Here is a 12285-nt window from a genome sequence, read left to right on the forward strand (position 1 = left end):
AATAAATGTTTTACAGCAATAGAAGATATGCATGACACTTCAGAAAACGAATCTTTGTCTTGTGCACCCATCCCTCCTTCACAAGCTGCTGAGACTGCCCAAGATGTTTCACTTCCTGTGCCAGTGACAATCATAGATGAAATTCCAGAAGTTGATATCAAAATTCAGTCCAGCAGAGAGGAAGAAAGGTGTTTGCTTTCCAAGAGAGAGTCTAATCAAGATATTTCCGTTCAATCGATTTGTCTCGGTGAAGAGACCAATGAAAATAATAACAGTGGATCTTTCATTGAAGAATGTGTAGATCCTGTGTCTCCCTGTTTATGTGAGGATTTATCACCACAGCAGTCTCCTAAAGAAGATGTTAGGCACCAGATGGAAAAGGAACAGAAAGATGACTCCAATATATATGTACCCACATGTGAACAAAATAACAACAATACATGCCAAGAAGTCATGTCACAAAATGAAACTGATTCTGAAGAATCAAAAGCTAAGGTGATTGATTCTAGCCTTGGATTTATGAACAAACTTTATGAACAAAGGTCAAAAGAGGATGTAATGCTCTTAAATAAGGATAATACCCAGGAAGAGCTTCCAAGCAAAATGAAAATTGATCTGGAAATCAGGCCTGCATCAGAAAAAAAAATCATCAGGAAAGAAGCTTCCCTATTGCCATCTATATGGTGCCATCGTATAGACAATGGACTTACAGACTATGAACCTAAAATTGGCCTGACAACCTTTAAAGTTATTCCTCCCAAACCCGATGTAAAATATTTTGATCGAGATGTATCCCTTTCCACTGGTGCCATTAAAATAGATGAGTTAGGCAACCTAGTGACTCCAAATGGTGCTGATATTGGAAAAGTAACAGGAAATAAGACTTCAAATGATTCACAAGATACCCTAATTAGGACATCTAACACACCTTGGAAGTCAAATTCGATGGGAAAAAAGTTGAAAGAGTTTCCAGTAGACCATTCTACTAAACCAGTGGTCATCACCCATTCTAAACCTTTCAATAAAATATCAAACAACAATCTTGACTGTCTAATTAGGACAGCTAACACACCTTGGAAGTCAAATTTGATGGGGAAAAAATTGGAAGAGTTCCCAGTAGACCATTCTACTAAACCAGTGGTCATTACCCATTCTAAATCTTTCAATGAAATATCAAACATCAATCTTGACTGCCTAATTAGGACAGCTAACACACCTTGGAAGTCAAATTCGATGGGGGAAAAATTGGAAGAGTTCCCAGTAGACCATTCTACTAAACCAGTGGCCATCACCCACTCTAAACCTTTCAATGAAATATTAAACAACAATCCTGATTGCCTAATTAGGACAGCTAACACACCATGGAAGTCAAAGTCGATGGGGGAAAAATTGGAAGAGTTCCCAGTAGACCATTCTACTAAACCAGTGGTCATCACCCATTCTAAACCTTTCAATGAAATATCAAACAACAATCCTGATTGCCTAATTAGGACAGCTGACACACCTTGGAAGTCAAATTCGATGGGGGAAAAATTGGAAGAGTTCCCAGTAGACCATTCTACTAAACCAGTGGTCATCACCCATTCTAAACCTTTCAATGAAATATCAAACAAGAATGCTGATTGCCTTACAAATATGAAAATGACAATATCATCACCATTTGATTCTATGGCAATTAAAAATAATACAGAACCTGAAAAAACAAAGCCACCTGTTATTGTCACAGAATCTTCCGTGAAAACTGTAAGAGATCCAGTGGTTAGCACAAATAAGACAGTGCTTCGGCTTCAGAAGCCCCAAAGAATAACATCAAGCCATTACCTTGCTTCCATAATTGCAAAATATATTGATTCAGCCCAGTTTGAAACTAACCAGGAAAGGCAGAGCAGAGAAGAAGAGACCAGTAATGAAAAGGGGATAGAATTAGATTCCCAAAAATGTATAATTGCGTCCGGATGCTGTCCAGTGGAAACACAGTCAGCAAAAGTAGATGAAACTTATTCAAGCTGCAGAAAATCTGTATCAAATGTGGTACCAGTTGGAGTTCATTCTAGGATAACAAATAACACAACCAATATCAAATTACCATATCAGACCAAATCTTCTAATTGCGACAGTGCACCAAGTTCTGCAACATTGTCGAAAAATAGTAACATCTCTGAAATGGAACCCATTTCTGGTTCTATGCAAAAGGCAATCTTTAGAGAAATTCCTCCTGTATTAAATCAGAAAAAGGAAAAAACTGATCAAGCAAGTCCTCCGTCTTTCCGTAGATCATCTGATGTTCCCTCATCATCCATGAAGCCAACTCTGGAGCATCGTTTTAGCATTGGATCATCAGCATCACTTGACACATTTACAGTTAGCCATATGTTTTCAAATAAAAATGAGAAACATGGTGATTCAGGTACAAGGAGTGAACCGGAGTCTAACAGTGACATTATATATGATGTTTTTGGCCCAAAGAAAAAGTTTAAGCCAGTCATCCAGAAGCCAGTTCCAAAAGATATGTCACTACATAGTGCTTTAATGGAAGCCATTCAGACCGCTGGAGGAAGAGAGAAGCTTCGAAAGGTAAAATAACTTTGTTGAAAAAGTTCCAGCAACTAAGTTCACAAAACTTCCTGTAACATCTGAAGGAACTTTTTGGCTATGGTAGTCTTAGCTTTTTATTTTAGCACCAGCCTGTTTTATAATGCTTATTATTTCCAGTGAACCACTGCACATATCCACTTTTTAAAATTATGACAAATTACTACACCAAGTTACTGTTCTTTTTTGCATGCACTACATTTTGTTATACAATAGTAATTAAAGCTTCACTTGTTTAAAGTAGCAAAAGAAGCACTGGAATTTACTGCAACAAATGAGACAACTGATTATAATTAGCATACAATATTTATTTATTTATTTATTTCGCGCATTTCTACCCCGCCCTTCTCAACCCCTGAGGGGGGACTCAGGGCGGCTTACAAAAGGCACAATTCGATGCCAGCAATACAGACAATACAGATAATTGTATCATCTTAGAGAGAGCTGTGAATGATCATATGATGCATGAAAGAAATTTAATCCAAACATTGTAATCAAATATTTTCACTGTACAGTTTTTCTATCAAGAATATAATAATAATAATAATCATCATCATCATCATCATCTTTATTTATAACCTGCCACCATCTCCCCAAAGGGGACACGGGGCAGCTAACATGAGGCCAAGCCCAAAATAATACAACATAATTAAACACAAAATAACAAGGAAATACATCATAACAAAATATATATAATAACAAAATAAACAATATAAAATGATATAATAAAATCAAACACAAAGGGCTCATGTATTTTTACTTTTTTGATCAGTGTTGTGACAAGTACTTAGCATACCCAGCTCTTACGCACAAATTTAACATATTTACCTTTTTTTTTTGGCTAAATTACATTATCAAAATGAGGCATGCATTAGATTTGATAGCATGTCAGAATTGCGAACTCCAGAGGCTGGACAGGGAAGTGATGGGCGCAAAGGCGCTGACTGTTGGTGGTGGCAGCTTTAAGGTTCTGTGGCACCTAGAGAAGGATGAGGTGACCAATCAGTCCTCTGTTGTCCTTGGGGTCTCTTCCCCTGCACCCCGGCTTTGTCCCATGCAGCTCCCAACTGCCCTCATTCATTAGGCTTTCAAAACATCCCCTTCTATTTTGAAGGCCTCATGAATAGTGCCAGTTGGGAATTGTGTGAGGTTGGCTGCCAGCCTGCTTTACAGAGATGCATGGCCTCCTGTATAGCCTCCTTCATGTTGCCTGCCTCTTCTGATGTGCTATGGCTGCACTGTTGAGCACATTATATTTCAAGGCAAATCCATTTTTTGTAATGGGCATCCTCACAATTGAGGTGCATATTACATTCAATGGCACATTATATTCGAGTAAATACAGCTATTTAATTTCAGTATATTCCAGCTAGGTAAAAGTCAAAGTCAGATAGTCAAGCGTCCAATAGTAATCACCCAGAAATTCAAATTACCCAGATGCATCAATTTGTGCATGTGTGTTTGGTCTTGTGTTAGAGTTCACCCAGCGCAAGAAGTGGAACGCAGAAGAAACCATCGTTCACAGAACCAGAAAATGAGCGCTCCTCCCTTTTGGCAGCCATCAGAGAACACAATGGAATCTCAGGGTTGAGAAAGGTACGGTCAAGGTATCAGCATTCTTTGGGTAGCTCCATCATCTAATTAAAATCTTAGGGGTCAAACTTTGAGACTTTGGAGAGATCTGCAGAGTGAGTAGCCAACACTGAGATGGATAAATACTCATGTTCTAGCATAAGGTAGGTACCCATATTTAACTTGGTCTGCTGAGATGAGACAAGTATGTCTGTCTGAACTATAATGATGTAGTCATCTACCACTGATACGTGTGAGCTGCCTTACTTGTAGTACTACTGTTCACACACTTGACAAACTACTATATTTCATTGCATAATAGTCACCATCGCATAATAGTTGTTTTCCCATTTCCAGAGCAGCAAAGCTGGCCTTCTACCATTCCTTGCATAATAGTCGCACCCGGGCAAGTGAATGGTGTGACTGCCCTTTGGCATAACAGGGACTTCTATGGCACCCTGTAGCAGCAAGGCAGCAGATTCAAACCCTGTACTGCTTAGGAGAAACCTCATGCCCCCATGTGCCCTTTTCCAGCTATGAGGCTTCACTCAACTGCTGGTTGACAAAAGCCCTGTAGCTGAAAAGTTTTTTTAAACCATCTTAACTACTTAATAATCTCACTTTTTAATATTGCTTTTTATGGAAAGGGGATTGCAACTATTAAGTTGCAATCCCCTTTTCATAAAAAGCAATATTAAAAAGTGAGATTATTACACAGTGAAGTGTGGTAGTTAAAATTGGGACTGATAGGATTTTGACACTTGATAGTTAGAAATCTGTCAGAAAAATAACCAAAATTTAGGGGAAGGCTGGTCTTGTGATCCTGTCAGTCAGATCAGAGGATATGTGCTATTGTGAAGACGTCATGCCAAAGACTAGCTTACCATTGTACGATAAACATTTATTTGCTGATGTGTCAAAAAGGTTTGAGGTTCATTTGTGTTTCATCAGAAAATACTCCTTTATATAGTACTTTACAGGAAGACACTTCTTGTTTTCCTCTCACCTTATATTTTGCGTCACAAAGTACTATGTAGCTAATTGCAGAGAGCAAATCTAAAATTGTTTATACTTTTTGCAGGGTAGTAAAAGCCAATCTCATCCTCCTGATATGAGAGTTTTTTAAAAGGTTAAATATGAGAAGTAGCATACCTACATAAAGGTACTCGGTACAGCAAAATACTTTCTTAGGAAATGCCAGTGTTTACTGTACCATTACTTTAGTAATGCTTTTTCAAAGCATGAGGACCGATTCTTTAACACTGAGTACTAAACAGTAGAATTTGTGCCATTTACATGCCAAACTCAATGGTATCACAATTATTTCCATCTATATTGCAGACCAGGGTGGATCACTCTATGGATTTTAGGGTTGTTGGTTTTTCCAAAGCTTTTGGTTACTCTTGCATTTTCGTGTGCTGTCTATGTTGGGTTGGATGTAGACAGCCATGTATGATCAGCATAGACCCATATAATGAAGTTAATTGTAGTTAAAATACATTATATGGATTTACACTGACCATATAATGCCAGTCCAAACTGCTTTATATGGCTGTGTAGATCCAGCCTCTTTCCTTGATAAAACATGAGTATTTAGATTTGTTAATAAGCTTGACTGAGTATCTTGGAATGGATACACTCTTTATCTCACAATTCAGCAGCAGATCAGTTGCACAACTTCAGTGCTTTCCAGTAGCTTCTTCCTGCACAGTATTTTCAGTCAAATGATCCCACAAACTGCAGTCACTCTGGAACTCTTTACAGGCACCTGAGCACATGCCTGCCTATTGTCAGTTTTACTATTGTTTTCTCCTCCAATCTAGATGACACTATAAATTTACCACAGCACACGGTTATATCTTGTCTTAGCAGACAGGTTCCTTTAATAAATTACACAGAACCTTCAGCAAACAGCATCACAGCACAAGGAGAGAAATATACACTGTATATGACTTCCTTATATACAATTCTGTACATTTATACATAACAATCACTGATTGGTCCCAACTCATTAACTTAACTCAGACCCAAGCTTGCATCATTCACAATCACCTGGACCAGGCCAGAACACATTCCCGAAATGATTCCCTATATACAGTTAATGCATGACTCAGCATTTCCAATAGAAGCCTATTATCAGTGCATGACTCAGCTATATTACATTACAATACATTGTAAAACCTGACAAATGTAGTTAGATGAACACTAATACATTGGAAGAATGCTAATCCAAAGGCACAAATTTAGAGCATTCATTACTTTAAGATGAACCTCCTTACAGTGTTGGTAAATTATTCTGTTACCTAATAGATCATATTAATCCCAAACTACAAATGGTAATTATGTTTGCCTTCTGTGTCAAAAGCAATTCCGGGACTCATGTATTCCAATAGAAAGACTGAATTTCTTAGGCTGCTTCAAGGTCTTGACTCTAGTTATTATTTTTAAGTGACTTAAACAAGCCACAAAATGTGTTTATGCCTGAAAGACAAACAAAACCTGTTAGAGAAGCAAGCTGAAATTGTTCCAAGAGAGAGATGAAAGCTATGCATCCAGTATCAGTTGATTATTGTTGCTTTATACCTGTCATTAATAGAATTCTCTATGCTTCTGATTTCTTCTATGATAGACCTCCTCATCTGCTTCCGAGGAACTGCAGAGTTTCCACACTGCAGAAATATTACTACAAAATGAAAAAGCTTCTATACCAGAGCCTCCATGTAATCAGTTGCCACTTCCTCCACCACAATTTCCTCCTAAGTTGACAAAGAAAATTCCCAGGTCCTTTACAAATGAAATGACAAAAAACACAGCGGATACAAGGCAGGCCTTAATGGAAGCAATCCGGTCAGGTGCCGGGGCAGCTCGTTTAAGAAAGGTAAGCATCAGTTTTGTGGGAAGGATGCTATAAACCTCATAGTATATCCAGATTGAAACCTGTTGTCAAGTTCAGAGTAGAAAAGCATGAACGGGGCAAAAAAAAAAAATGACTGGTAAGAAAACAATAATAAAATCCCAGAAAGCAATGCTGATCTATTAGGATTAATTTTAGGACTTGTTGTGGAACAACAGGCTGGTTGGCCTGTTTTCTGATTTAAATTATTTGTCATTGATTTAACATGCCTATGTGGAAAAACTCTATAGAGAAAATAGAACTGGGAAGCAGAAGATGTTCAGTTCCATGGGGCAATAATATTAAACTTTTATACTCTCAAATCAGTCAGAATAAAAGAAATTGTTCCAATGTACATACTATAATTGATAGAGATAAGAATTTGGATGTCTACCTCCCCCTCCTTTGACAGAATCATGCAGAAATTATGCAATGTTATCTGTTTCCTAATTTTGTAGTAGTGAGGCTAGAAACAGCAAGATGCAAATCATGCCCCCACACACAGTGTTAATGAGTTGTTCATTTGTTCAGTCGCTTCCGACTCATCGTGGCCTCACGGACGAGCCCACGCCAGAGCTCCCTGTTGGCTGTCACCACCCCCAGCTCCTTCAAGGTCAAGCCAGTCATGTCAAGGATGCCATCCATCCATCTTGCCTTTGGTCAGCCCCTCTTCCTTTTTCCTTTCATTTTCCCCAGCATCATTGTCTTTAAGCTTTCCTGTCTTCTCATGATGTGGCCAAAGTACTTCTTCTTTGCCTCTAATATCCTTCCCTCCAATGAGCAGTCGGGCTTCATTTCCTGAAATATGGACTGGTTGGATCTTCTCACGGTCCAAGGTACTCTCAGAACTTTCCTCCAACACCACAGTTCAAAAGCATCTAGTTATTGAGTTAGATTTTCTAATTACAGGCAGTCCCTCAGTTATGAACATCAGTGTCTTAACACTTCTTCAATTGCCATGTCTCAATCCTGTCTCAATGGTATGCAATCCTGGGATTTGTAGTTTGGTGAAGCAGCAGCAGCACCTTTGGCAGAGAAGGCTAAAGATCCTTCTCCGGCCCCAGAATTCCACAGTGGTGTCAAGCTGCATTCAGTCTACAGCAGTGGTAATCAACCTGTGGGTCTCCAAATATTTTGGCCTACAACTTCTGGAAATCCCAGCCAGTTTACCAGCTCTTAGCATTTCTGGGAGTTGAAGGCCAAAACATTTGGGGACTCACAGGTTGAGGACCACTGTAGCATTGATGCATCCCAAGGAAGCTGAGATTGGATAAACAGGAGAGGCTCCTTGAGGGAAAGGTTACCTATTTCTGGGGTTTTCCTTTGCATTGTTGGAAGTTTTGGTGTTCTAGCGCTTTTGTTTTTTTAAAAAAGGAATTCTAAGACAACTGTAATGTCCACCATTTTTGACCAAATTATAAGGAGTGTGTCTTTTGCCATTTTTTCCGACTTACACAAAATTGTATGTGTTCTGACTTACATACAAATTCAACTTAAGAACCAACCTATCTTGCCTGAAACGTAGGGACTGCCAACAGTATTATTCCTTATGGATAATAGACTTTAGCTTTCAACATGAAATATGACACCTATAATGACTTTGTTCAAAAGAGTGCAAAAATATAGAAAGGTAGACATTTATATCTTTTCCTTTTTTTCCGGATCTGTCCATGAAGAAATGGAGGATGGGAAGCATTTCTTAGTATTAAGACCCAAAAGCCCCCCATAGTTGTGTGACCTAAACTTAATTGAAGTATCTATGCTATACTTTTGGTCAACTTTCTAACTAAGACAAGAAAAAATGCAATCAAATTGCACAAGTAATGTACCGTATATACTTGAGTATAAGCCGACCCGAATATAAGCCAAGGCACCTAATTTTACCACAAAAAACTGAGAAAATGGATTTACTCGAGTACAAGCCGAGGGTGGGAAATGCAGCAGCTACTGGTAAATTGCAAAATAAAAATAGATACCAGTTAACTTACTATATATACTCGAGTATAAGCCTAGTTTTTCCGCCTTTTTTTATTACTGTTATTATTACTGTTATTATTACATATTCATTATTTTACTCTATTTATTATTATTATTACATTTATTATTCTATTATTACTGTTATTATTACATTTCCATTATTTTACTCTATTATTATTGAAAGGATACATAAGCACATTTACATTGAAGAAATTTAGAATAATGGTTTAATTAGAGTTGGGCAGTCTTATCTTACAGTTTTATGTAAATATTCAAAAATATTTAACCCACAGATGCCTCAATTAATGTAAATTTATTGGTATCTATTTATTTTTTTTTGAAATTTACCAGTAGCTGCTGCATTTCCCACCCTCGGCTTATACTCAAGTCAATATGTTTTCCTAGTTTTTTGTGGTAAAATTAGGTGCCTCGGCTTATATTTGGGTCGGCTTATACTCGAGTATATACGGTACATTAATTGAGAAATCAGTAGGTTAGATATTTTTGAATATTTACAAAAATGGTAATTTAAGATAAGACTGTCCAACTCTGATTAAATGATTATTTACCTTCTTTGTAAATGTGCTTACGTATCCTTCCAATAATAATAGAGTATCATAATAAATGTAATAATAACAATAATAATAATAAAGAGTAAAATAATGAATGTAGCAATAACAACAATTATACAGTAAAATAATAAATGTATAATAATAGAGTGAAATGATAAATGTAATAATAATAAATAGAATAAAATAATAAATGAAATGAAAATAATAATAATAATACAGAGTAAAATAATAAATAACCTTGACTCGGGTATAAGCCGAGGGGGACTTTTTCAGCCTAAAAATAGGGCTGAAAAACTAGGCGTATACTCGAGTATATACAGTATATGTGTGTATAGCCGAGTCAGTGTTAAGCCTTGTTTCAAAAGAAGCTGACTTTTTTGGTACATCTCTGTGCATATAAAATTGATGTAGTTTTTTTAAAAAATGCGATTATTTAGAAAGATAGGATGACCTAATAAAATCCCCATGTTTGAATGTGGATTTCAGCAACCACTGTACTGTATTTTTCTTTCATTTCAGGTTCCTCAGCTTGTTTGAACACTAGATGCTCCAGTTACCTATTTCTTTTGCAATATCATACATGTAATTATTGGCTGGAATAGAAATTCATGGTGAAACATCTCTAAGGAGAATATATTATTCCTTTTGTGGCCAAAATAAGTTGTATCTGTGAGTAATTGTCTTTTTCTTAAAATGATTCAAAGGTTGCTACATGGTTTCTGCATCAAGGATTTGCGGTTTGCCTGACTCCAAATATTTAAAACTGTGCCATTAAAACTATCCTTCCTGACAACTGGATAAGCTTGTGAATACTTTACCAGTTCTTCATTCATACTTAATTTTGTTTATGGAGAAAATCAAGCACTTTTTTGCTCTATATTGGAAGGACAACATTCTTTTATTCAGAACCAATTTAAAACATGCTACTGTCTTGAGCTATTCAGTTGAATCTTAAACTTTTCATTTGAAATACAAAATTATAAAAAACAAACAAACCCAAATTTAGACTGTGGAGTTATAAACATTAATAGCAAGAAAGAAGAGATGATGGTAGATCATTTCAGCTTTACATTACCATATACTGATCTCACTATTTTTACAGCCAAAACAGGTTTATTGTCTTTGACATTTTAGCCAAGCAATCAGTGGGGATTCAGAAAGGGGAAGATCTCTTTGATGTTCTTTTCCAGGGGACATAACTGGACTTCAAGGAGAAATAATGGTAGCCTTTAGATCTACGGCACAGAATTTTTGCAGAGAAAGCTATTGAAATAAAAGGGACTTACAGAGCATAGCCATGTTCTTGCACATTTTCAGTTCTTTTTAATAGCACTTCCACATGAAAACATCATCCTGGGTTGTGTCCCAAGCCAGAAATGCAGTTAAAAGTACTGTTTACATTCCTTGAAGGGACTGTTGGTTGCAATTTGTTTTCAGAACTGCCTTGTATTTCAGCCTGTTGCAGTTCATTCAAAATCATCATCTCAACTCAGTTCTCATGGCTCAATAGATAATGTATATATTTTAAACATTTTGTTAAAAGAAGAATAACAGAATTAAAACAAATGTTTTTTTCACATTTATGTATGTTGAAAAGCTCTTAAACTGCACCTTTATACATTTATTTGGATTACTAAGCATTAAAGCACAGTTCAAAATAATATTTGATGGTTTACTGCTAAGTATTTGAAGGTACTAAGTGATATTGCTAACTCTTAAAGTACACCATTAACTATCTGCAAATCAGTGACTATATATTAATGTGAAATACTAATTTAATCTAATGCCACCAATCAACAAGGTCCTCTTTGCCTCAATATTGTACAAATGAGATTGAACAATGGAATTAATGGTAGTTGAGATGTGTTTGTTGTTCATTCCATAAATTCAGTTTTTGTAATATTGCAGAAAAGCCCTCCCACAAAACAATTTAATAAGGGACAATAGTAAAATAAAAGAATGGAATAAATATTTCTTGTGACTCTATATTGACTAGTGTAATATCTTCATTTCTCTGTCCCAGTCTAGTCTGTTCAGGTTTGAGTGGGGAATCTTATGGGGTGTCAAGTACCTTGTCCTGGAATCTCCAACAGCATAGTCATACAGTCCGAGGTCAGCCAGTCAATTCTCAATAACAACAAACTTTCTACCATATGTGGTGGACTTGTAAAGAAGCAGTAATATTTTGGAGGGCAATTCATGAAGAGATGCAAAAGATTTAAAAAAGGACTTTTACAAGAAAACCAGAGTATTACTTGTTAGGCTTTACAGATTTAGATCTTCAACTGACGGAACAAGAGGATAAACTTTTTACATATACTACGACTGCTGCTAGAATTGTTTTGGCTAGGGAGTGGAAGCAAGGCTCAGTCCCACCCATACAGGATTGTGTGGAAAAAATCAGAGAAATAAAGGACATGGACAAATTGACTTTTTTGTTGAAGAAAAATACAGGCATGATAATAAAAAGAACAAATTGGGACAATCGATATATTATTGTTATTTTTATACCAATGCTTGCCCTGCTTTTGCTGCTACTGTCATCCCTCCAACCTCTAGCACAAGCGCACTTTATAACAATCATAGCACAAGTGCACTCTATACCAGCTTCAGCACGAGTGCACTTTATAGCCCTCAATACACTAGAGGGAATGGTCAGTATTAAGGGATGGGATCATC

General features: G+C 36.7%; 1 protein-coding gene across 5 annotated transcripts in view; it reads left to right on the plus strand.

Moving 5' to 3' along the window:
- Positions 1-12059, plus strand: part of COBL (cordon-bleu WH2 repeat protein) — a 111485-nt gene extending 99426 nt beyond the window's left edge. For 3 of the 5 annotated variants that reach the window (XM_060781510.2, XM_060781514.2, XM_060781513.2), the window contains 4 exons: positions 17-2574; positions 4069-4188; positions 6794-7042; positions 10126-12058. In XM_060781510.2, coding sequence (XP_060637493.2) covers positions 17-2574; positions 4069-4188; positions 6794-7042; positions 10126-10143 — 2945 coding nt within the window. In that variant the 3' untranslated portion in view covers positions 10144-12058. Of the gene's footprint in view, positions 1-16; positions 2575-4068; positions 4189-6793; positions 7043-10125 lie in introns of all 5 variants that reach the window. The other 2 variants (XM_060781511.2, XM_060781512.2) reach the window with 1 other exon arrangement.
- Positions 12060-12285: the final 226 nt, after the last annotated feature.

This window comes from Anolis sagrei, chromosome 6, assembly GCF_037176765.1.
Source record: "Anolis sagrei isolate rAnoSag1 chromosome 6, rAnoSag1.mat, whole genome shotgun sequence".
NCBI classification, from domain to species: domain Eukaryota; kingdom Metazoa; phylum Chordata; class Lepidosauria; order Squamata; family Dactyloidae; genus Anolis; species Anolis sagrei.